Source organism: Amblyomma americanum, chromosome 3 (assembly GCF_052857255.1).
Source record: "Amblyomma americanum isolate KBUSLIRL-KWMA chromosome 3, ASM5285725v1, whole genome shotgun sequence".
In the NCBI taxonomy this organism is placed as follows: Eukaryota; Metazoa; Arthropoda; class Arachnida; order Ixodida; family Ixodidae; genus Amblyomma; species Amblyomma americanum.
The window spans coordinates 202,232,715-202,257,379 of NC_135499.1; the positions used below are offsets into that span (position 1 = coordinate 202,232,715).

Below are 24,665 nucleotides of genomic sequence, written 5' to 3' on the forward strand. Positions count from 1 at the left end.
TCTCAGCTTGAAACTCGTGGCTTGGATATGGGTCTTTAGACAGAGCCAGTTGCAAGAATTACACCACTTCTTTTGCGAACGACTCTTTAATCAGCTACTCATTGAAGATCTGCAGCAGCTGTCTCGGCCTCTGCGTCGTATAACACGCGTTGTCCGACCGTCCATCAACTTGGGCTGGACAGCGATAAAGGCATTCGCTCCCTTGGGGAGTCGCCGCCATTTTTGTTTATTCGTCTTCCGCGTGCCCTGCGCGTCTCTACCTTGGTAGGCACCCAACCATGCGGGGTAGAGCTTGCAGTGCAGGGCTGCCGCGCCGTCGGCGCGACGCGCTTTTGGAGAGCCCGTCGCGGTTCGTATAAGCAAAGAGCCGACGTTGGTCGTTAGTGGACAAAGCCGTTCCAGTCGAAGCGCGCATGTGTCCCGTGTGCGCCTCGTGTATTGTCCACACCCCGGACGGCAGCCAAATGGGCGTCCCAGATGAACCACGGGGCCAGGCGGCGACCGACTCCATTTTTCTTAACAAATAAGAACTCAGATGCGCGCATGGACAGCGTTTTGGACGGGCGAGCGAGAGAGGTCGGAAAGCTTAATGTTGATCATACGCGCAGTCCTTTTTCAGCCGCTGCGGTGGCTGAGTGGTTACGGCGCTCGGCTGCACACCCGAAAGACGCGGGTTCGATCCCGGCCGCGGTGGTCGAATTTCGATGGAGGCGAAATTCTAGAGGCCCGTGTACTGTGCGATGTCAGTGCACGGTAAAGAACCTCAGGTGGTCGAAATTGCTGGAGCCCTTCACTACGCCGTCTCTCATGGCCTGAGTCGCTTTGGGACGTTAAACTCCCATAAACCAAACCAAACCTTCTTTTCTCTCTCTCTCTCCTTTCGGAGATATCGGTGCCCGTAGAACAGTGTTTACCTACTCTATAACGGACCTATTTGTCCCTGTCGCTGGGGCTGAGTGGGTTGGTGGATTCTTCGAGGCTTTCAAAACGCACCAACTTGATGACCTTTTTCTTCACTTATTCATACATATGCCACTAGCCACGTCATCATTCTGCTGTACATTTTTATCAAGCTTTCCTTTTATAAGTGGTATTTTCAAGTCTGTAATATGTTAAAAGCTCAAATTTGGGCACACCTAGCTTATATAGTGAGCCCTATATTGCCAATGTCGGAGGCTGAGCAGGCGCCTTTCGTTGGCGCCTTCTGATGCGAGATCACTCTGTTCGAGCATGCGGAGTCGCACATCCCGTATGGGACTAACGCGTGCATTTAGGTACTCCCGTGGTCTGGGAATCACGTCAGATGTCTTTTCTCAACCGGTTCTCGCTTTCAGCGTTCTCTAATCTCCTTTCCAGCTTGAAGTGTCGCGCCCAAAATAACTGCATGTGCTCGTCCGGGGCGTTCAATGAAGCCTTCCCTCACACTTTGTTCGCCAGACCAAGTCCGTTCTCCAAAAAGCGACGGTCTTTATCGCGGAAACAGACCACACTGCCAACGGAAATCACCCAGAAAGGAGTGAATGGCTGATCGTCTACCGCACTCCCAAAAAGGTGTTTCACTTTCCCCTCAAGACAGAAGTATTTGCTATACTCTTACGTACGTAGAAGTACTTTTGGTGTTGCCGGAGGAGTAAAACTTTTACTTCTGTTCTCAGGACGGGAGTTCTTTTTTGATTAAATGTTCTGGTCAAGTAGTACTTTACTCTGACATACGGAGAGGTATCTTTCGTGTTAAAAGGAGTGTAAACTTTAGTCTTCGTTGGACAGGGGTTCTTTTTGGAGTAAATGTTTTCATCATCAAGGAGTAATAATGCTCCTTTTAGTGCCTGCTTTACAATCACGTATATATATATATATATATATATATATATATATATATATATATATATATATATATATATATATATATATATATATATATATATATATATATATATATATATTTATATATATATATATATATATATACGTGATTGTAAAGCAGGCACTACAAATTAAAAAAAATTAAAAAATTCCCCTATGCATCTTGGTATCGGTGACTGTTGGCTTCCTTAATATATATATATATATATATATATATATATATATATAATGTTTCAAAATGGACTATGAGACTTGCTTCAATGACAGCTTCTGGATAAGATTCAACCTAATAACCCTTTTCGTAGATAACTATCGCCGAAATATCAGTAATCGGGCGTTTTTGCAATATTTCGCCTGAAACGTCTTCAAACCCGCGAATTCTCTCTCAGCAGCAGAAGGCCTTAGCGAGTCACCGTGCTTTGGGGTGAATCGATTTAGAACACGGGTTGCCCGGTTTATGTCACATGATTAAGCTTAATCGCTAGCCGCGAGAGGTATTCCCGGACCTGTGGTTTAGGTCACGTGCGGAATTATGACGCAGTTTGTTTTTGTCCCGCTCCTACGACGTGCCTGACACAGCGACCTTGTGTATATAACGACGTTAGCGAATGTGTACTCATTGCGCAACTGATATGAGTCGGCTGGAAGCCACATTGCGAATGGAGCAATGTCGATCGATGGTTTCCGAGAATCGAGTGCATGCCGGTTTTTTTTTTCTTGCTCGCGTACCGCTGCGTTGCTCTATCCACGCGTGAATCAATAGCGTCTCTACACGTGTACTCGCAAAAAGAAAAGAAAAAAATATCAAACAAGCAACACGAGGCACTCGAAAACTAGGGATTGTCGCCGATATAACCAATCGTCTCCCGCTTTTCTCTCCACAAGCAGAACTACCTGGAGAAGTTCGGGTACATCGCGCCCACCAAGGACGGCACAGCGGCTATGCGTTCCCAAGAGGCGCTCGTCGATGCTGTCAAGGAGTTCCAGCGCTTCTTCTGGCTCAGGGTTACCGGTGAGTTGCCACCGCCGTAGCCTGTTCCCTTCATAGCAGCTTCAAGCACTGTTCACCGCAGTCCTAGCTACCGTCTATAGCGTTAGCGCTGTCGCGAACGAACCCATAATATTATGGTGTCTGTAATAAGCTCGCGACAAACCGCCTCCCTGTGCCTTGAGCTCTTGAGCGTATTGTATTTCCTGCGTATATAGCAGCACAGCACTACTATGCAAACGGACTGAAAAGCGCGCTAAGAACATTGTGCTCGAGCACTGGGTGCATACATATTCGCAATATACTAAAGTGTAAGGAACATATGCCTTTTCCTGTCCCGTTCAGGCATCATAAGCGTCATCTTTAGAGCGTTCTCGTTTAAAACACTTGCGAAAGTTACGAAGACCACTTGCAGGCCTTACTTTTTTTATATATACTCAGTTTTGTAGACTTTCAGCTCCTTTGCGTTCGAAAAGAATGGACACCGTTCATACTTTACTATCAGCGTCATTTCATATTGTGACGAAGAAGACGACGAACTGTGCAGTGGCGCGGGCAGGAGCGCTCGCGCTATAGGCCAGCAGCCATTCAATCATCTCATTGCCATCGATCATCGTGTCTCTTCGGCTGGCCGCCACGTAACATTTGGTGGAGCTTGCGGGGCATCATGGACATCCTCGTCCGGGGAGCTTCGGCGTCGTGCGTCAGCCGTGGCCGTCGGCCATGAGTTCTTGGCCTGCGTCGCTCGGCCGTGCCCTAGCCTTTCAGACCCGATCCGACCTCGCCGTTGTCCCCCCGCCCAGTCCCCCGCCCAGTCTTCCGCCCGACCACTCAACACGACGAATTGAACCCTACGCAAGGACCTGACCTATCGAGCCTACCGACCCGAGACGCCTCTTACATCTGAAAACACCGTTCCCCTGCCCAGGCCGCTCGGCGCGTCCTGGGGCCTCGACCGTCGGCTCTTGGCGACCTGCGGCCCGGAAGCTTCGTGAAACAGAAATCATTCAGCCATCTCATTCATCGTGGCGGCCAGCACATCACCTCGTTCTCGTTCCAGTCCAACCATCCCCTTAAGCCTGTAACGACTTCGCGCGTCTCTTTGCCACCGATCGGGACGATCGCTCGGTGGCCACCGAGCGAAAGGAAGAAACAGGTGCCGTAGTGGAGGGCTCCGAAATAATTTCGACCACCTGGGGATCTTTAATGTGCACTGACATCGCACAGCACACGGGCGCCTTAGCGTTTTTCCTCCATAAAAACGCAGCCGCCGCAGTCGGGTTCGAACCCGGGAACTCCGGATCAGTAGTCGAGCGCCCTAACCACTGAGCCACCGCGGCTGAAAGTGATAAAGGAGGGAGTGAAAGAGAAAAAGGAAGAGAGAGAGAAAACTTTTATTTCTTTCCAAGAGGTTCGCGGGGATGAAGACTTCCTGGTCGTCTTGCTTGGGTGCTGGCGACTTGAGTCTTCAAGCAAGAGTGGGCCCTCAGTCCAGGGCTCCACTGAGTTGTGCCGCTTCAGTTGCGTGCTTTACCAAGGCCCTCTGGACCTCAAGCTCGCTGCTGAAGAGACAGCTCTCCCATTGCTCCGCACTCGGTGTTTGTTGATTGTGGAATGCTATGTTTCTCTTGCATTCCCAGGTGATGTGATAGAGTGTGGGCGTACTGCCGCACCAGGGGCAGTCTGGTCTGAATTGCGTTGGTGATATCTTGTTGTATGTGTGTAGGTTAGGGAAGGTGTTCGTCTGTAGCCTACGCCATCCTACAGCCTCTTCCCTATTTAGTGCTTTGTGTGGTGATGGATATCTCTTTCTGATTCCCCTATATAGTTGTAGGGTCTCTGTGTAGCCCCCCTCGCATATGAGTAGCCGTGACTCCGAGACGATCGATAAGCCTGCTCGGTAAGTGAGCCCTCGAGCTAGACTGTCCGCCCTTTCGTTTCCTGCTACGCCTGCGTGGGCTGGCACCCAGATTATATGTTGTATGGGTATTCTTTCAGATGAGGCTGCCGCCTCGCTGATTATTCTGAGGGCAGTGCCGCTGATATTGCCCTTCGTATAGTTTCTGCATGTTTCTTTCGAGTCCGTTAGGATATTTAGGGAGCGACCTTTTCTGTAGCCTTCGGCTATCGCTAGCGCGACGGCAATTTCTTCGGCCTCTGCTATCCCTGACACCCCTACTGAAGCGCAGGTGATAGTTTCCCCTGTACCGTTGACCACCGCTACCGCGGCTGTGCGTTTCTCTGCTCTTGCGTACATAGAAGCGTCTGTGTATAGTGTGCTTTCGGATTGGCCTAGCCTTCTGTTTATCTGTTCGGCCCTGGCTCTCCGCCTTTCTTCGTGTAGGTTGGGATCCATATTTTTAGGTAAGGGTCCCACGTTGAAAGTTCTTCTGAGGTCGTCTGGAACTTCTGTGTATCTGTCAGCCAGACCACTTGCGTTCCGACCTAGCCTTTTTAGGAGCGCCCTTCCTGTGGGGGAGCCCCTGAGCCTCGTCAATTGCGCACCCATTTGAGCCTCTGCTAGCTCGTCAAAGGTGTTGCTGACTCCGAGCTGGAGTAATTTTTCATTTGACGTGTTCCTGGGTAGGTGCAGAGCGATCTTGTAGGCCTTCCTTAGTATACAGTCGGCTTGCTCTCTTTCCGCTTTTGTTGTTGCGTGGTAGGGCAGCGAGTATGTGACCCTGCTGACGATTAGGCTGTTTACGAGTCTTAGGGTGTCGTCTTCCTTCATTCCGTATCTTCTTTGGGATACTCGGCTGATCATTCTTCCTACTTGTTCCGTGGCTTTCCTGAGCAGGGTGATGGTGTGGCTGCATTTGCGGCTACTCTGTAGCCACATGCCCAGAATGCGGATTATGTTTTTCTCCGGGATCGGTTGTCCCTCGAGGACGACGTCCAGCGGGGCTTGGGTAGGGTGTCTCCCTATTCTGATGAGCTCCGATTTTTCGGTCGAGCATTTCAGGCCCCTCTCCTTCACGTAGTCTTCTACGCAGGTGGCGGCTTCCTGTAGTCGGTCTTGTTTTTCTCCTAGCGATCCTTGGGTGATCCACACGGTTATGTCGTCGGCGTACATGGCGTGTTTGATACCCGGGATCTCTTTGAGCTTTCTTGCCAGTCTTAGCATTGACATGTTGAAGAGCACCGGCGATATGACTGAGCCTTGGGGTGTTCCTTTGCAGGGTGTGGCGAAGACGTCACTTCGCAGCTCGGCTAGCCCTACGGTCGCTGTTCGGTTGCTTAGGAAGGCCCTGATGTAGTTATGGGCTCTCCTTCCGCAGTTCGTGTCGTTTATGCCTTCCATGATGGCGGCGTGGCTTACGTTGTCAAAGGCTCCTTTGATGTCGAGGGCCATGACAACGTTTTCTCCGCTTCTCGGCATTTTTTCAAGTACTTCCTCCTTTAGCTGGAGGAGTACGTCTTGCGTGGACAGGTGGGCTCGAAACCCGTACATGCTATCAGGGTAGAGTTGGTTTCTCTCCAGGTGTGACTGAATTCTCTTCGTTATTATTCGTTCGTACATCTTGCCTAGGCACGATGTGAGGGATATCGGCCTGAGGTTTTCCACTTGTAGTTTTTTACCGGGCTTCGGAATCATCACCACGACCGCGTGTTTCCATTCGGCGGGTACTGTTCCTTCCTGCCATAGTTTATTGAGGTACGCGGTGAGCTGGTCAATAGCTCCGTCGCTTAAGTTTCTGATCAGTGAATTGCGGATTCTGTCTGCTCCTGCTGCCGTGTTTCTTGTTGCCGACCTGATCGCATCGACCACCTCTTCCCTGGTTATGGGCCTGTCCATGACGGGGTTCTCTTCGCCTTGATATTCCTCTTTGTAACACTCGACCTGGTCGTTGCCGTAGCATTTGACCCGGACCTCCTCCAGTAGTTGTTTATCTGTACCGGTGTATTGGTGCACCAGCCTTCGTATTGCTTTGCCGCTCTCCGACTTGTTTTTGCTTGGGTCCATGAGGGACTTGAGGATCTGCCACGTTCTGGCCGTGCTCAGGGTGCCGTTCAGCGCGTTGCTAAACTGCTGCCATCCTTGTCTGGCCAGCTGCGTCGCGTACTCCTCCGCCTGCTTGGTGATTTCAGCTATCTTGGTCTTGAGCTTCCTGTTCAGCTTTTGTCTTTTCCACCGTGCGGTGAGTCCGCGTCTCGCCTCCCATAGCTTGAGGAGTCGCTTATCCACCTCCGGGGCGTGTTCGGTTCGGTCCACTTCTTTGGTGTAGAGTTCCTGGACCTCCTTGAGCTGTTGGCTCCACTCCCCCACAGATACAATGTCGCCTCCTTGCATCTGTCTACAGTGGGCCCTGAAGGCGTCCCAGTCGACGAGACGGGTCTTGCCTATTTTTCGTTTTGTGTCTTCGGCTGTGATGCTGGTTTTCAGTATATAGTGGTCGCTTCCTAGGTTTTCGAGTAGGTTTTCCCACTCGACCTGTCTGGCGCCCCTCACAAAAGTCAGGTCGGGGCAAGTGTCTGGGCTGACGCTGTTACCCTGTCTGGTTGGTTGGGTTTCGTCAGTTAGGAGATCGCAATCCGTTTGCTCTGCAGCGTCGCTGATTGTTCTTCCTTTTTTATCGTCTTTGCTGTAACCCCATTTTGGGTGCCTGGCGTTGAAATCGCCTGCTATTATTAGGGTGTTGTTGCCCGCTAGTTTTCTAGCCTCTGTAAAAAGCCTGCTAAAGTCCCCATCCTTCTGCTTAGGCGGGCTGTATAGGTTGATAATAAAGGTGCTCTTGGAGTGTGCTTTCTTTTTAGGTATAATCTCTGTGATCGTGTGGTCGATCCGAGTGTCCGTTATTTCGTCGTGTGCTGTGGCTACCAATTTCTTGCTTACGAGGGTCGCCGTACGGCGAGCTTCCTGACACGTATAGCCCCTCAGCGAAGGTGTGCAGTTGGCTTCCTGTAATATAATTACGTCTGGCGGGGTTCCTTTGGCATAAATGTACTGCTGCAGGAGGCCTTGTTTTTGCCTGTACCCCCTGCAGTTCCATTGCCATATCTCTAATTGTTGGAGGCGTTCTGCCATGATGGTGTACTAGGGTTGGAGTTGAGGGTTTCTGCGCCGAACCTGCGTTCGTTATATAGGCGTTCTCTAGCGTCGTTAGTCGTTCTCTGCGCGTTCTGATTCTTAATGTGTGTTCTAACGTTTTGCTCTAGAAGGGCAAATTTCTGCTGCATAAATTGCATCTGCTCTTGCGTCTGTTTCTGCATGTTCATTATGAGAGCCTCGAGCTTCCCATCTTGTGGCTGTGTTGCTTCCACCATTGGGGGTGGTGTGGTCTGAGTTTTGGGCTGTGTCTGCCCTGTCCTGATTTCGCGGAGTTCTTTAAGGACCTCGCTCAGCTGCTTTCTGAGTTGGCCTAGTTCCTGTCTGAGGGCTTTGTTCTCTTCCATTAACTGTTTCTCGCGAGTGGATTGTGTGTTTGTGTTTGAGTGCGGAGCAAAGAGCGTTTTGGGAGGGCCGTCTCCCCAGCTCACCTTGACACCGCCGGTATTCTTTTTCTTCTGTTGCTCTTGTCCTTGCTTCTGCTTCTGTTGCTGTTGTCCCAGGGGCGGGAAGGACTCGTCCCGCTCGGATCCTCGACTCCGGCTCCGGTTGCGGCTGCGTCCGCGGCTGCCGCTGCGCCCGGATTCCTGGCTCTCGTCTCGGAACCACCGCGGCCTTCTTCTGCGGCTGCGGTCCCGGCTCTTGCGTTGCTGCTGCAGGGGGCCCCACCGCAGCTCGCTCGCTGATTTGAGTCGTTGTTTGCAGTCCCTCGTGCCCGTGATGTGGTCGCCGTCACACACTAGGCACTTGGGTGTACACTGGTGGTCCGTCGTTGGGTTCTGAAGTCCGCATTGTCTGCAGACCTTGGCGTTTGGGTTTGGGCAGACGTCCATGCGATGCCCCTGTTGGCCGCAGGTGTAGCATACCTGCCTTGTTGGCCTGTACGGGTGGCACCGGTATTCGCTGCTGTGGTAGATGACAAACTTCGGAAGAGTAGGGCCGTCGAAAGTGATGAGGGCCGTGCTTGAATTTCCAAGCATTCTTGCCGTTATGACTCTGACGCCCTGGGTGCGAAGTCGTATGTGGGCCTTGAGTTCCTCGGATGTGGTTTTCGGTGCTGGGCCGTGAATAACTCCCCGTAGCGTTCCCTCCGGGGCCGCCGCGTGTGTGTTCACTGCAAAGCTTTTGCCTCCAAAGTTGATCTGCCTGATGTGCAGAACCTTCTTGGCTGCGTCTTCGTTAGCTGTGCTCACGATTATGATGTTCGAGCCGTGGCGAAGTCGGACGAGAAGATCTTCTTCCTTGCATCCTCTTCCGGTGGCCGCAACCACCGCTTCCACCACTTTGTATTGCGGTAGATCCTTGACTGCGAGTCCCCTCGGCCGGAGGACTATCTTGATGTCGTCTTTCGGGAGAGGAGGCAGTCGCAGCCTCGGCCCTCCCTCCCATTGTTTCTTCTCCGGTGCGCCAGCTGCGCTTCTTCCCGCTTCGTCGGAAGATGGCGACCTTCCTGCGCCGTTTCCCGCCAAAATTTGCGGTTTGTCGCCGCCATTTTGGCGTCTCTTCGATTTCTTTGACTGGACGACCGCCCAGCCTTCTGCTTTGTCTGCGTCCATTCCGTTAACTTGTGGTCGTTGTAGAGTCGATGGGGTGCTGCATCCCGGGGCTTGAGTCCCTGTAGCGACGAGGCCGTCGTGGCCTCGCGGTACGTGGGTCACGTCGATGGTGTCGTGGAAGTATTCTTCCATGTTTTCGGGCGGTTCTGTAAAAAATCCTGGTTGTCTTGTGATTGTGGGTTGTTCCTGACTCGAAGTTTTCGTTCGGGACATCGCTCCGATGCGTCTTCACCGCGGGCCGAGGCCGGGAAGGCCGCGGAGCCCCGAGCTCGTGCTAAGCCTCGTTAGGCTTAACGCCTGGCCGACCACGTGGGAACTTCAAAGTCCGATAAAATCCTAAAAAATGGACCCACCGGCTTGGAAGTGGTATCCTCGTGGTCCGCTTCACTTTCGGCGTCGGTTCCAGCAAGAATTTTGGAGATCCGTAGGGATTAACCGGGTCAGAGGACCCAAAAATCGCGGAGCGCAGGTGAGGCACGTCCGTACTCTTCGACGATCGCAGCGCCTCCAAAAAGGAAGAAAGAGGTGCCGTAGTGGAGGGCTCCGGAATAATTTCGACCACCTGGGAATCTTTAACGTGCACTGACATCGCACAGCACACGGGCGCCTTAGCGTTTTTCCTCCATAAAAACGCAGCCGCCGCGGTCGGGTTCGAACTCGGGAACTCCGGATCAGTAGTCGAGCGCCCTAACCACTGAGCCACCGCGGCTGGAAGTAATAAAGGAGGGAGTGAAAGAAAAAAAAGGAAGAAAGAGGTGCCGTAGTGGAGGGCTCCGGAATAATTTCGACCACCTGGGGATCTTTAACGTGCACTGACATCGCACAGCACACGGGCGCCTTAGCGTTTTTCCTCCATAAAAACGCAGCCGCCGCGGACGGGTTCGAACCCGGGAACTCCGGATCAGTAGCCGAGCGCCCTAACCACTGAGCCACCGCGGCGGATCTGGGAAAAAAGAAAAAAAACGCCTGAGTACTCATATACGCCTCAACATAATTCTGGGTACCATTTCGTCAACCAGACTGAGACAAGCTGCTTTAAGTCAATCACTTGTTTTCCTTCAAGACTTAATTAATCAATGGCACGCCAGCATCCTCGACGTTTTTTTTTACCCATGAGCACCGTGCGAGCATTCTGCGAAGCCGTTTAAGGTGAACGATGGATCTCTCTGAGATAGTTAAAGTAAAGATAACGTGTAGCACCTGGTCGTCTGCAAGGCAGGCCGCCGCGACCTAACTGCCCCATACGAGAAAAGAAAACAATGATTAGAAACACACAAAAATCACACACTAAAAACAGAAGCGAACAACAGTGTGCCACATTAAACGTCATATTAGAAGGTTTAAAACAGCGACTCAGCAGCACAGCGCGACCATGTAATCAGTTCTATTCACACATCTTCATTTCAAAAAAAAAGGAAAAGGAATCAACTACCACATCACTATACAATCATTACAGTTCTCCATTTTTTCGCCGCTGCAAGACCGCTATATATGCTGGTGCGTTCGCCTCGTGTTGCGGTGTTTCGGCAAAAGTGAATTTCCGAGAAGGAACAAGGAACCGGAGACCAAAAGAGAGGTTATTCGGAAGGATAAAAAAAGTGAAATTATATTTGCTCCCGCTTGCATTATGGAACGGGAATATACAGCATTGTTGCGAGACTCAAAAGGGGAAGTCACCGATCAAAAGCTTCGACGGTGTTATACAGGTATTCCTGGCTTCGGGCTTTTTTTAACGAAATCAGCAAGTGTCCTTGTAAGGAACCACCTGAATCACATTCTGTGCCGACTACTCCAGTTTCTGTTTAGTCAGCTTGTTATGTACAGCAGGATCCCCTTTGTTCGACTGCGAGGCAAGAGCCATGACGTCAGCGCCGGCAACGAGCATGAACACGAAGCGGTCTTGCTTGGGGCCATTCGCGCTGCGACGAATTTATTGCGTGCTTGTTGGGCTGAACTTATTTGTTTGCGCCATCAAATAAAGCTACCGTGGTTCAACGTGAGTTACGTGCTTTTTGCGCTCCCGGGAGTTTGAGCCGACCGGCAGCCAGCCGGTTGCTACGCCAGCGGGGCAAGGAGGAGGGAGAGTGTCGTGCTGTGACAGTAACACTGCTTCCGGGAAAATCAGAGGGGTGCGTCTTCCTTTAGACTCGGGCTGAACGGACATTACAGCGCAGCACCGGAAGCTAAGAGGGAACTGTGGCATCCGGTTGTCCCAACAGGAGAAACCGAACACCAAGCGTCATTGCATGAACATTGCGGTGATGCGCTGCAACTCCGCTTCGGAAGCGGCACTCTTTGGAGTAAAGCCCCAACTCGATGGACACATCCTGGGCGTACGGCGGAGCGCCTGCTCGCCCAGCGCCGCGCCGCAACGAGCGTCGAAAAAAGGCATCCACCTCCATGCTCCCTGTGCTGGCTCTTTACCCCTCTCGTGCAGACCAAAGGAATTTCAAGCGGTGGTGGTGGTAGTGGTTTTTATTAAAAATAATAGTAAAAAGGAAGGAAAAGATTTTAGCTAGCCCCGGCATCTGCCATCGATACTGAAGCACCTGAGCTGGGGTAGCGGAAATAAAGGATAGCAGGCAGAATGGAGAAATGAAATGAAAGAGGTGAGGGGACAGGAAGAGAGGATAGGGGGAGAAGTATATGTACAAACTATTTACACAATCAGAAATGTGTCCAGGTTGTGCACGTGATTAGTTCATTTTTGAGGAATTAAATCACACACGCGCACAGCACTGTGTTGGTTACAACTGGAGTGGGGCGTCCAGTTATTAATCGTTCAATGTAGAACTCGCGGGGCGTTCGGTCACTGCGTGTAACTACCTGACGGAGAACAGACGGGACGTCAAGCCCGTGTGTTCGAGGAATGCACAGAGGCTCACCAAAGTTCGCTCACGAGTGCGCGCACTGCCCTGCGGCCACAATAGCGTCTTGATGGAGTCTGGTAGTATGCCCTGCGCCCTATAGGCCGCGAGCATATCGCGACGAGCATCGGCGAACGCGGCACAGTGAAGGAGCAGGTGTTCTAGTGTTTCCACTGCACCGCATCCGTCACACACATCACTAGTCGCGATTCCGTGACGCACCCGTCGTTCCCCGGGCCACGCGCAGCCAATGCGCGCGCGGAGGATCATTGCACGTTGTGACCGTGTAAGTGCGCGACAGCCGGTGACACTATCGATGTGCTCACCTCCAGCGATGCGTGGGTCGGGGTGCTGCTTTCGGAGATGGTCGTGGATGGCCGCACGCACGTCCTCCAGCGCAAGGGGCAGATCGCCGGCAGGTAGTTTTTGTGCAGCGGTCGCGAGGTCGTCAGCTTCTTCGTTGCCTGCGATGCCGCAGTGACCGGGCACCCACTGTGCACGCACGGCACAACCTCTCTGCGCGAGGCACTCGATGCGCGAGCGAATTTCCCGCACTAGTGGGGTACCGCGGCCGTTAGATTGCAGGCGGCTGAGGGCGGCGCGGGAGTCGCACAGCAGAGCACTCCTGGGCGGCGGTGGGCCGAGGGTGAGCAGCAGGTCCAGCCCGAGCCGGATCCCCATCAACTCCGCCGTGGTGGAGGAGCCCAGGAAGGCTGCGTGTTGCTGGCTGGGCTGTCGCAGGGCGGGGATGGTAGCCGGCGCTGCAAGGGAGCAGCTGTCGCAGGCCATTGAGCCGTCGGTGTACACGAGGAGATGGTCCTGGAGCTCCTCGTGTATGACGGCTCTGGCCAGCTGCTGCACAGCACAGAGGGGTGTGCTCCGCTTTCCCGCAATGCCGACGATCTCTCGCTGCACCTCCGAGGCAGCAGGCCAGGGCGCGCAGGAGCCGTAGGGGGGTGTGCCTTGGGTCAATTGCTCATACTCGAGCAGCGCCGCGCCCATTCGTGAGCGCGGGTGCGAATTTCAAGCGCGAAGAAAAGGGATTTGGGGGGCGCTGAAAAGACAACTTAAACCGCGAAGAAAAGTTCCAGGAACCTGAAAAAGTTTCAAGCCATGAAGAAAAGAGTCCCCGAGAGCCCCGCGGTTCTCCTATTGTTGTAAACCGGACCCCGCCTCCGACGCACGCGCAAGTGCGCGCGCTCTGGCGCGGGTATCTGCGCCGTGCTCGCGCCTGCACGCGCGTCGCGCTTTGCGCATGCGCAGACAGGATCCAGCGTACGCCCGTACGCGTAGGATGTGTCCATCGAGTTGTGGTTTAAGACGTGGCAACTGCAAAGAGCCTCGACCTCAAAATTTCGACCTCACTGAATGACGGCCTCAATCCACCTGAAGCTCACGCGTGAGGTTGAGGTCTGATCCGCTGATCTCACTCACAAAATTTCGAGCCGTCGCCACCGCCCCCTCCCCCCCCCCCCCCTCCCTGGAAATATTCCGGGTAGCAAAAACCAAGTAAAGAATTCTTTTCAAAGCAGGGCAGTGACTACTCCACCAGACTCCACGCTTCCCGCTAACATCGAAGAAGAAAGGGCGAATTTCCCTTGCGGAGTCTGCTCGACTAGGCGCGAGAGAGAAAAATCTCGGGGAGGGAACGGAAGGAGAGGAGATGGCGAAGTATGTTGATTTCGATGGCTGTAACTACGCTATTAATGAGTCTTTAAAAAAAATGCGGCTGTGCCTTCCGGGGGCGAAGTTGAGCTTGCGGGCCGTGCGCGGTGCAGTGGGCTATCCACATGTGACCTCGGGCGCTGCTGATTTGATCATTGTATTCCGATTTTTTTTAAGCGGCTCGTCGCGTGGCCCCCACCCCGGCGAAGGTCGCCCGGCCATTCTAAAACAAACAGAGCAAATGCTGCTGGCAGAGGGCTGCCGAGCTGAAAAGTAAAAGCAGGAACGGCAGCGAGGGGTGCCGGAGTCCATGGGACCCGCTCCGCGGACAGTGCGTGCTTGTCTCGCGCCCCGGCGCATAATAATAATAATAATAATATTAATAATAATAATAATAATAATAATAATAATAATAATAATAATAATAATAATAATTGGTTTTTAGGGGAAAGGAAATGGCGCAGTATCTGTCTCGTATATCTTTGGACACCTGAACCGCGCCGTAAGGGAAGGGATAAAGAAGGGAGTGAAAGAAGAAAGGAAGAAGAGGTGCCGTAGTGGAGGGCTCCGGAATAATTTCGACCACCTGGGGATCTTTAACGTGCACTGACATCGCACAGCACACGGGCGCCTTAGCGTTCTTCCTCCATAAAAACGCAGCCGCCGCGGTCGGGTTCGAACCCGGGAACTCCGGATCAGTAGTCGAGCGCCCTAACCACTGAGCCACCACGGCGGGGCCCGGCGCATTGTTTGGTATCCGTTTTATGGCTTTTCGAGCGCGATGTCGAAGAAAGCTCTGAGGACGCCGCTTGAAGAATGAAGCTCAGTTGGAAGGCTACTGGCGGGCCATCCTCTGGGTACACGTACGGGCAGTCGTGCAGCTAGATGGCGGTTAATGAGCTGTGTTTGCTCTGCTTCTGGCCAGCGGGGCTCAGCTAGACGCCACCCTGTATCTGTGTTTGGAGCCCCGGCTGATGGAAGTTGTGTTTTTAAAGCGAAAGCTTTACTATACTCTAGCCAGCGAGCCATTTCGGCTCGTCGGGCCGTATGCCGTATGTCATATGCGCGGCCCACGAACAATATTGAGCCGCCGTTGCCTAGCAACACCGCAGCCGCGCTCCAACAGATGGCGCCGCAGTCGACGCCGCTGCCGTCACTGCTCGTTCCTGCAGATGCGCTCCGCAGGGGGAGAGGGAGAGGAGGTGTCGCCTCGCGGGGGGTATATATTAATGCGCTTCGCCTCAGTGTATTGGAGTCGTTATGGAGAGTGCGAAAGAGACGCAATAACGACAGAACGAAGCGAGGAAGAGAGAACGCGCTCAAGAGACGCCAGAAGAACGCGCCGCACGATTCGAGAAGCGTCGTAACGAAGATGCGGCTAGAAGTAGTGCCACGTCCAGGGGTGACTCTTCAACTGCGGAAGAGACTGGCTTGAGTTCTTGAGAGCGTCGGAATGAGACGCTGCGTAGACGATTCGCCGAGGGAACGAAGCTTTCGCAGTTCAACTAGGGTTAACCAGAGCTAAACCACAGGCAATTTTTGGTTGTCTATTTGAAGTTGTGTATTTTGCTGTTATGTTGATGTTGTGTTCGGAGTTTGTGGAAAAGCGCGATCGGCTTCTCGAAATGCACGCGGCATTCGCGAGCAAACAAGCTCGGGCACCGGCGTGCCATTGGCGTTTTCAATTTAAGAGAAAATGCTCCGATTGGCTCTAAGAAGCTCATTGCTGATTGGACGCTAAAATGGTCCCCAGAATGCTGGGGAAACTCTAAGGCGCGCGTGTGCTGTGCGATGTCAGTGCACGTTAAAGATCCCCAGGTGGTCGAAATTATTCCGTAGCCCTCCACTACGGCACCTATTCTTCCCTTCTTCTTTCAGTCCCTCGATCCTTTATCCCTTCCCTTACGGTGCGGTTCAGGTGTCCAACGATATATGAAACAGATACTGCGCCATTTCCTTTCCCCCAAAAAACCAATTATTATTATTATTATTATTATTTCAGGAACCCGCCGCGGTGGCTCAGTGGTTAGTGCGCTCGACTACTGATCCGGAGTTCCCGGGCTCGAACCCGACCGCGGCGGCTGCGTTTTTATGGAGGAAAAATGCTAAGGCGCCCGTATGCTGTGCGATGTCAGTGCACGTTAAAGCCTGGACTCCATGTACGCGAAAACTCACGCCAAGGCGACGGCGGCGGCGACGGCTGGCGTTCGCTCTGTCGCTTGTGGGCAACCTCCATGCAAGCGAAGGCGGCAGGCGACGCCAACCCGCGACGTGCGCAGCGGATTCCGTGCTTTGCGCACTCAAGCTTAGAAACACGCCCGTAACCTGTTCTCTCTCTTAAAATTTTGTGAGTGTGCCTCATAGTCAGGGCCAAAGGAATATTTCCTCTACGGCAGCGGTGTAGCGGCAGTGGAGATAGCCAAAGGCGTGCTTGCGGAGACGAAGTCACATCACGGGTTCACGGGGGAGGTGTGCTTTCGTTCGGTGCCTGTGCACTCCGGCTTAGTAAAAACACTCCCATAAACTGTCACTGTCATCGCAACCTGATTGTAAGTGAGCAAACTATAATATAAATGCGCGCCGCGAGTGTTTCTGCACAGTTGGAGCGCAGCGGCACGGTGGATCGAGCGCCGGTACCCGCGGCTCGACACGCATCTCTCCCTGCAGTACGCCCGCTCGCGTAGCCCGCTCCAAATGCTGTTAGCCCTCCGCACCCAACAAGTAGATTGTTTTAATTATTTAAATCGTGCGGGTCTGCCTCTCAGCTACAAAACCAAATATTTTCTCGACGGTGGCGATGACCAAGACGACGGGATGGTTTCGTGAGATGTACCCGTGAGAAACCGTGGACAAACCGGAAACGGCTTTGGGGGGCTCTGATTGGCCAGTCGCGTGGGAGACTTCCGGGCGACGAGCGAAATTTTCTGTGGGTGCAGATTCGAGCGACACGGCAAGCGACACATGCATTTTGCTTCGCGCGACGACGTCGCTTGCCGCCGTCGCGTTCGCGTAAAGATCCCCAGGTGGTGGAAATTATTCCGGAGTCCTCCACTACGGCACCTCTTCTTCCTTTCTTCTTTCACTTCCTCCATTATCCCTTCCTTTACGGCGAGGTTCAGGTGTCCAACGATGTATGAGACAGATACTGCGCCATTTTCCTTTCCCCAAAAACCAATTATTATTATTATTATTATTATTATTATTATTATTATTATTATTATTATTATTATTATTATTATTATTATTATTATTATTATTATTATTACAGGAGGTTTACCCGCCGCGGTGGCTCAGTGGTTAGGACGCTTGACTACTGATCCGGAGTTCCCGGGTTCGAACCCGACCGCGGCGGCTGCGTTTTTATGGAGGAAAAACGCTAAGGCGCCCGTGTGCTGTGCGATGTCAGTGCACATTAAAGATCCCCAGGTGGTCGAAATTATTCCGGAGCCCTCCAATACGGCACCTCTTCCTTTCTTCTTTCACTCCCTCCTTTATCCCTTTTCTTACGGCGCGGTTCAGGTGTCCAACGATATATGAGACAGATACTGCGCCATTTCCTTTCCCCCAAAACCAATTTAAAAAAAATTCAGGAGGCATTTTGGCGCCAAAAAGGGGAGACTTGGGCAGGGGCTATTGGTGCAGAGTCGGAGTCGTGAGAGTAGGGACAGGGCCGAGCTTTGCGCTGGCAACGTTCCGAAGAACGAAGAGACGCTACGAGTATAGCGCGACTTATGCAGGTCAGGCAGGACAGAGCTTCGTAGGGGCAAGCTTTGCCCTGACGTTCCCGATCGTTCTTCATGCTCGCGACCACCCTGGTCGACGTGTAAAAAGTGTAAATAGTTTGTTAATAAACCCACCTGTACGTTTCCAAAGAGAAGTTCCCTCATCTTCCTCCTGCAACGTGTCGCGCCCAAACGGACCCCCCACCTCCACCACCGAAGAGAACCCTCCCCAAGTCCAACCGGCGATGCCTCGCTACCACAGAAGTAGAAAATATTTTCGGCCAGAGGGCGGTCAGTAGCCCTTTAATGCGCTGGCTGAACTGGTTCAGGAAGAAGCTGGGCGTAAGGACAGGAGGAAAGTACAGACAAGCGATTGTTGCACTAACAAAGAAGCAACAAAATACGAGCTTACAGCGGGAAAATTTTGAGCTCTCATGGTTAATTTGTATTTAGATTAATAACAAGCTGTGCTTTACCAGAAGTAGCTGAGTTGCAGACTCTTCCCTGTAGTTAGCTATCTACCGCAAGAAAACGACGCGTACAAAGAAAAAAAGGTCTCTGTCTTTGTAACTTGGTTTTTCCACTTCAACGGTTGCTTCGTAACCAACGAGACGGCAGTTTTCAAATTTAATTGTCTTTTTAGTTGCCGGAACTACACTGCCACGCTTACCCATGCCGCGCATAAATTAGTAAATGAGCTCCAATAGAAAACCGATTTGTTCCAAAACAGACCTCGGAAAACATTTGCACCAATTATTCTGAAACGTTCAAGTTACTGTAAGATGAAAACAAAATAAAGATGGGTTTCCCGCAATAATATGCAGTATTTGCATAGCCTACACTATATGCGTACCACACCAGTCAGAGCGGTTATATTTATTCATGAGCTGGTCTGGAAAACTCCGCGTCTGTTCCGCTATAAATCTACACCGAAGCTCACTTCGCGATTAAGAGGCTGCGCGTGCATTAAGCTGGCTTAATTCTGACGACGGCGCCGTTTTCGCTCGGAGTGTCGGAGAGAGTGAATCCACGCACTCAGCAACAAAGACCCGACCTCCTTTCCGGTAGCCTTGGGTCGCCGCTCCGTAGATGTGAAGAGCAAAGGCTGGCGCAAATGTGTGATAAGAAAAACGAAAATAGATGCCCGACCGCGGCGGCTGCGTTTAGATGGCGGCGAAACGCTAAGGCGCCCGTGTGCTGTGCGATGTCAGTGCACGTTAAAGATCCCCAGGTGGTCGAAATAATCCCGGAGCCCTCCACTACGGCACCTCTTTCTTCCTTTCTTCTTTCACTCCCTCCTTTCCCCTTCCCTTATGGCGCGGTTCAGGTGTCCAATGATATATGAGACAGATACTGCGCCATTTCCTTTCCCCCCCCCCAAAAAAAACAATTATTATTATTATGCTGAGATAGACAGTGTGAAACGTTTCCGCCCGCGTTGGCGGCAGACTAAGAAATAAGTGAGAGAATGAGAAGAAATAAATCAGAAGTTTTAATTGCAGCAAAAATGCACGTCGCCCTTTTCTGGTTAAGTAAAAAGAAAAAAAAAGACTGCTTCAAGGACGGGTGAAGAAAAAAGTAAAAATATATGCATATACTCGTTCGCTGAATTCATACCTACTGGTGGGTACATGTATGTCGTGTGGAGCTGGCGTGACGGCTCCGCGGTATTTGAGGCAGCTGTGGTATTGCGACATTGAACGTGACCGCAGCCACTGGTTTTGAAGCAGCGGGGAAAGAACAAAAAACCGCGCTACGTTTGTGTCAGGGAGGAAAGCCCGCCATACAATTCAATGAAGGCCGACATGTAGCCTGTACCTGTGCCTGCGCCTTCCTTTTTTCTCTGTCTCTCAGTCTGTTAGTGTCTAGAATAGAAAGCGTGATAGTTTATAATGGAGAATTGTGTGTTGAAGGGTTTATAAATGTTGGTGAGCGATATGAGACCGTAAAAATGCGAGAAACCTAACGCAACTGAAACGACCCCGTTGCACAACGCAGCACTGGCGTCCGCCCTGCGTTGTGTAATGCGATAAAGAAAAAATCGACAAACGAGCTTCAGAACAAAGCACAAGGCGACAGGCTCTTGGAAGGCGAGCCTGTCAAATGACTGATGATGCCGCTTTGACGGCAGCCTAAGAGCAGCAGCCTCGGGCGCTGATTCACTCCCTGGCAAGACAGTAACAGAGGCCGCCTCGAGCCCCGCGTGGGAAGCTTGTACACGGGCCGAGCGCGGGCCATCGCCGATGAGTGAAGGAGCCTCCGCGCGCTCTCCGGAAGCAGCTCCGCAATGTCGCGCCGCTGACCTTGCTCCACTGGTGTGTGAGTCAAGTGCGGTCGCCGTGTGTGTTAACTGGGGCACGCGACTGGGGTCGTGCCGCATGTGGTTCACAAGTGCGGTCGTCGCCGAAAGAGAGAGCGGCGGACGTATACGAAGAGCGCAGGGAGCGCTTAAGTCCTCCACGACGATGAGGTAACGCACGCCGAGAAGCTCTGAATGACTCAGGGCTGTGCAGCCGGACGGGGATTATAGACGCGCCGCTTACCTTACTCGATCGTCTACGCGGGGCGGAGTGGCTGTGTCATATGTCGTGACGAAGTGGGCTCTGCGCGAGCTTTCTGGCACATTCTGACTCACAGAACAAACGCTTCCGTGTTGTCTCCTGCCTTCAAGGCACTGCCGGGACATTGGCTTTACGCTTTCTGCGAAGTCCCCTCGTTTTATAGTATCCGTTATGATATAGTCAGTTCAGCAACGTCTCAAAACCAACAGAGCAAGATTAGAGAAAAGATGAGTATTTGTTCTAACCCCATTTGATATGTCGCTATTGTCATTTCTTCAAATCCAACTGGGATTAATTGATTTCCCGGTCTGTTCCAACTGGAACCAACTGGGACCAACTGGGACCAACTGGGAATTGTACTATAACCTAGTTGAATTGCTCAATATTTTCATCTGGATCTGAAAATACGGGCAACACATACCAGAAACCAATTTCGCCCATTGCTTCGGATGGCCTGATGTGGTTCTGCCGCTGAGTGGTTCTGAAGCAAAGATATTTAATTCCGTCGTGACAAGTGTCCTATACACGCTTGCCCCTACCTTCAACGAGCATCCCTCCCTCTCCTCCTTGTGCGCTGCAGGGCGCGTGGACAACGAGACCGCGGCCACGATGCATCTGCCGCGCTGCGGCGTCCGGGACAAGGTGGACCTCGGCCTGGACGCCCGACGCAGAAGGAGGCGCTACACGCTGCAGGGCTCCAAGTGGCCCAGAAACGAGCTATCGTACCGCATTAGCAAGTACCCGCAAAGTTGGACGGACCGGGTGGCCGTCGACAGGGAGATCGCCCGGGCTTTCAAGGTACGCGCATCGTACGGTTGCTGGTGGTGATGTCGTGTAATTATGCTATACTGCGCCTTTTCCGGACAGAGCAGAGCCGTGAAGCCGGCATGCGTACCATTGGGCCTTAAGTCGTGCCCAAGGCACGACTATTGCTTCGAGACACTGTTTAACTAAAGACCAATGATCGACTTTAAGAACGGATTCGTAGCTCTCTCTCTCTCACATAAACCTGTGTCTCGTCGTGTTTTTGTGTGTTAAAGATGACCAGGGGCATCTATAGTATTGAATTCACTCCCTGCGGGCTTCGCTATCAGAGGTTTCGAAGGGATCTTGTAGTTTTGCCTGAATTCCGTGATAGTGGTGCAGGCTTCACTGAAACCAAACGAACACGTAATCTTGTCGTTACGTGCGCCTTGTTTTCTACAAGCATAGGAAGCTAGATCACTGCCTCTGATACGCATTTAAACGTAGACATTTGAGTACACTTCCGGAGCAAATCTCACCGCCGCTGCTACACATGCAGATGTGGTCCGACGTGTCCCCTCTGACCTTCACGCACAAGGAAACCGGCCCGGTGGACATCGACATCCAGTTCGTGCGCGGCGAGCACGGAGACTGGGAACCGTTCGACGGACCCGGAGGCCTCCTTGCACACGGCCTGTACCCGCGCTACGGCGGCGACGCGCACTTTGACGACGAGGAGAAATGGACCATCGATGAGTACAACGGTGAGCACCGTGGCCGCTATGTGCGGGCACAAGTCCGAGACTCGCCAGTTATTACGCTTTTCTAAACCACTTAGTTAACCTTCTACGAGAGAGCCCGCATTTACGGCAGATTTCAGCCACTTCGCCTTATTCTGCAGCTGGGGGCTGTTATGTTTTTCTCTTCTTGTCCCTTTGCGAGGCAACTGAGCGAAAGAATCAAAGTGCAAAAGGTGTCCGGTGAATGCATCTAATTTAGTCGTGCTAAACACAGAGATCTTGCAGTTTACAAAATTACTAGAGTACTGGTTCACGCTTTTATGACAGTATCCAAGCATCATGAAACTTTTGTGCATGTGAAATGTTTTGTGCCAAGGTGTTTTTTCAAGTTTTAAGATGCTAAATCATCTAGCCTGGCAACATGCTTCACTAAGTATCGAAGCAGACCTATTGGTTTACATAGCAGAAAACTCTAAAGAACGACGTTCGAGGTTTAGTGCAACGAAGCTGAAAAAGTGAAGGTGAGATGGAGAGCCTGATACTGTGCATACTTCTATGTACCATGATCAGCTGGTACAACGGCGAAGCTGTAGATCGTTCAGTTTCCCATAAGAACCACACCTCTCTTCCCTCGTTGCCTTCCTCTGCAAGCGGCAGCGTAATCAGGAAGAAAGAAGCAGTAGGCACTATTATAAGAAGGATCTCACCCCCGAGACAAGGCTGCAAAAGTGGCTATGTCATTGCAGTAATCAGGCACGCCGTTCATGCAGACTCTTGGGATGTCCCTAATTAAGTAATTAGGTGAGGCCACCAGAGTGCAATGTTACACGAGGTATTGTTTTGGGGTCACCCGTGCAAGCAGGGGTGTGGGCAGCTCTGTGCAGGGTTCTATCAAGTCTCAGCCGCGTACTGTAAATGTTGTTCTTCCTTCTGGCGGCTGCAACCCCTTCTGATGAGGTCTGTGCGTGCAATTTCTCCCCCGACTATAACCGATGCTCCTCCGGGATAAATTCGCACGATTGATGGTGTGCAGCGACTCAGGAGATCGGTGAGTAGCGTGGGAACTCCGCGATGAGCATCGTACTTTGGCCATCTTACTAATTTCTTTCGTGGACGGCGCGCAAGCCCATTGGGGAGCGCTTCCAAGAAGGCGTGCAGTGTCCTCTGGGCGACTGCCTCTGGATTTTGTGCTCGGAGAGCCGCAAACAACGCTTTACGCAGAACAGAGTGATTAAGGGAAAACCCGTTGCCCTCGATAATGACCGCCTTGTCGCCAGGGAAGCCATGCACCCCCCCCCCCCCCTCCCATCCGTCATTGCTTCTGGGAATGGCGCGGAAACAGGCACGGAGCGGAGACCAGGAGTGCACGTTGGCTCGATACGAATCTCTTTCGCGAATTATAATTCGCACGCAAGCCTGCATCGGAGAGCACCGGTGAATACAAAAACAAATTGGCGGTGGTGGCGCCGCCATCGCCACGGCGCCGCCACGCCGAAGGCTCGGTATGCTGCCGTAATGTAGCTATCGCTACAAAAAAGGATTGCTACGATTTTTTTTTCTCGCAGAAATGATTTGTGTGCACCGTGTGCTGCCGCCTCCTGCGGATGTTACTGTGCAAGCGAATTTGAGGGCGCATCTTTGCTGCTATCTTCAGCGAGTCACAACTGTTTCTTACATAGATGAATAAGGACGTCAGGTGTCATTGCCGACGATGAAAAGTTCCGTAACTGATCTCTGCTGCGCGACAAACAATCGTAGCTGGGGCTTCGTTCGCCTCTCCGACTGTCGACGCTGTGCTCTGCACTCTGAAGACGAATGTCCCTAAATGTGAGTAAAATGGAAGTGAGCTACACTCTGCCGCTCTCCCTTCTGTAAGAAAGAGTGCACTGAGGGAAAGCTTACTCCCTCTTCACTCCCTTGTTAAGAGTGGTAGTAGCCTATAAAAGCCGCCCGTGACAGGCACCATTGGCTCGCTCTTTCCGAGGCGCACTCGTGTTACCTGCCCACAGCAAGGCTCAAGACTGACACCATCCCTTTTTCCCCTGTCTTCATCGCTGCAGGTGTGAATCTCTTCCAAATGGCGGCGCATGAATTCGGCCACTCGCTGGGCCTGTCACACTCGGACGTGCCACGGTCCGTGATGTGGCCTTTCTACATGGGCTTCGTGCCTGGATTCCACGTGCACCGGGACGACATCAAAGGCATCCAGGCGCTGTACGGTAAGGTCCAGGCTGGCCTAGGCCCCAGCTGACAGCCGAGGCCAGGGTGGCCGCCCTATGGTGCCGACCGCCGCTGGAGCCAGTGGCCGTCCCACTCGCCGCATTGGAGAGCCCGCTGACTGCGCCCCCCGCTCACCCCACTGCCTCCCATGCATGGCGCCACCGTCGTGATCAATGCGCGGACCCACTAACACAGCACGCTACTAATAAAGCAACACCCGCATGGCTTTGCCCGTCGTACCTCCTCGTCGAGCTGTGTGCGCTTCTGCCTGGCTCTCTACTGGAACACGCCACCAGTTGGCCGCTTTCTAACAGCCAAAGGTGGGCGCTTGATCTCAAAAATATCGACGTGACCTCAACCTCAAAAAAAAAAAAAAATCTGCCGACCTCACTAATGCTTAACCTCATAAGTTGAGCTTAAGGTTTTCCTGAGACCACTGGGGCGACCTCACTAAACCTCACCTCAACCTCAAATTTTGAGGCTGAGGTCGGCTGGTTGACCTCAGAAAATAAAAAAAAAGCGATTAAGAAGTCTTGCAGTTAAAACAATTCTGAGAATCCTGTCAGACAGGAAAGCCAAAATGATGATGGTACCATTGTGACGACTAGTTATAACAATAGCGGCACTAAGCGGTCTGTAATGATTTATTAAGGTGTGTGCAGACTCTATTTATGTGCACGCAATAGGAGAAG

The 24,665-nt window shown here is 52.2% G+C and overlaps 1 protein-coding gene across 1 annotated transcript; it reads left to right on the forward strand.

Annotated features, from left to right (window-relative positions):
* The first annotated feature begins 2,753 nt into the window (after positions 1-2,753).
* Positions 2,754-24,004, forward strand: LOC144124343 (interstitial collagenase-like). Its single transcript, XM_077656977.1, has 4 exons — positions 2,754-2,875; positions 20,850-21,067; positions 21,573-21,777; positions 23,814-24,004. The coding sequence occupies exons 1-4, from the start codon at positions 2,806-2,808 to the stop codon at positions 24,002-24,004; spliced, it is 684 nt and encodes a 227-aa protein (XP_077513103.1). The 5' UTR covers positions 2,754-2,805.
* Positions 24,005-24,665: the final 661 nt, after the last annotated feature.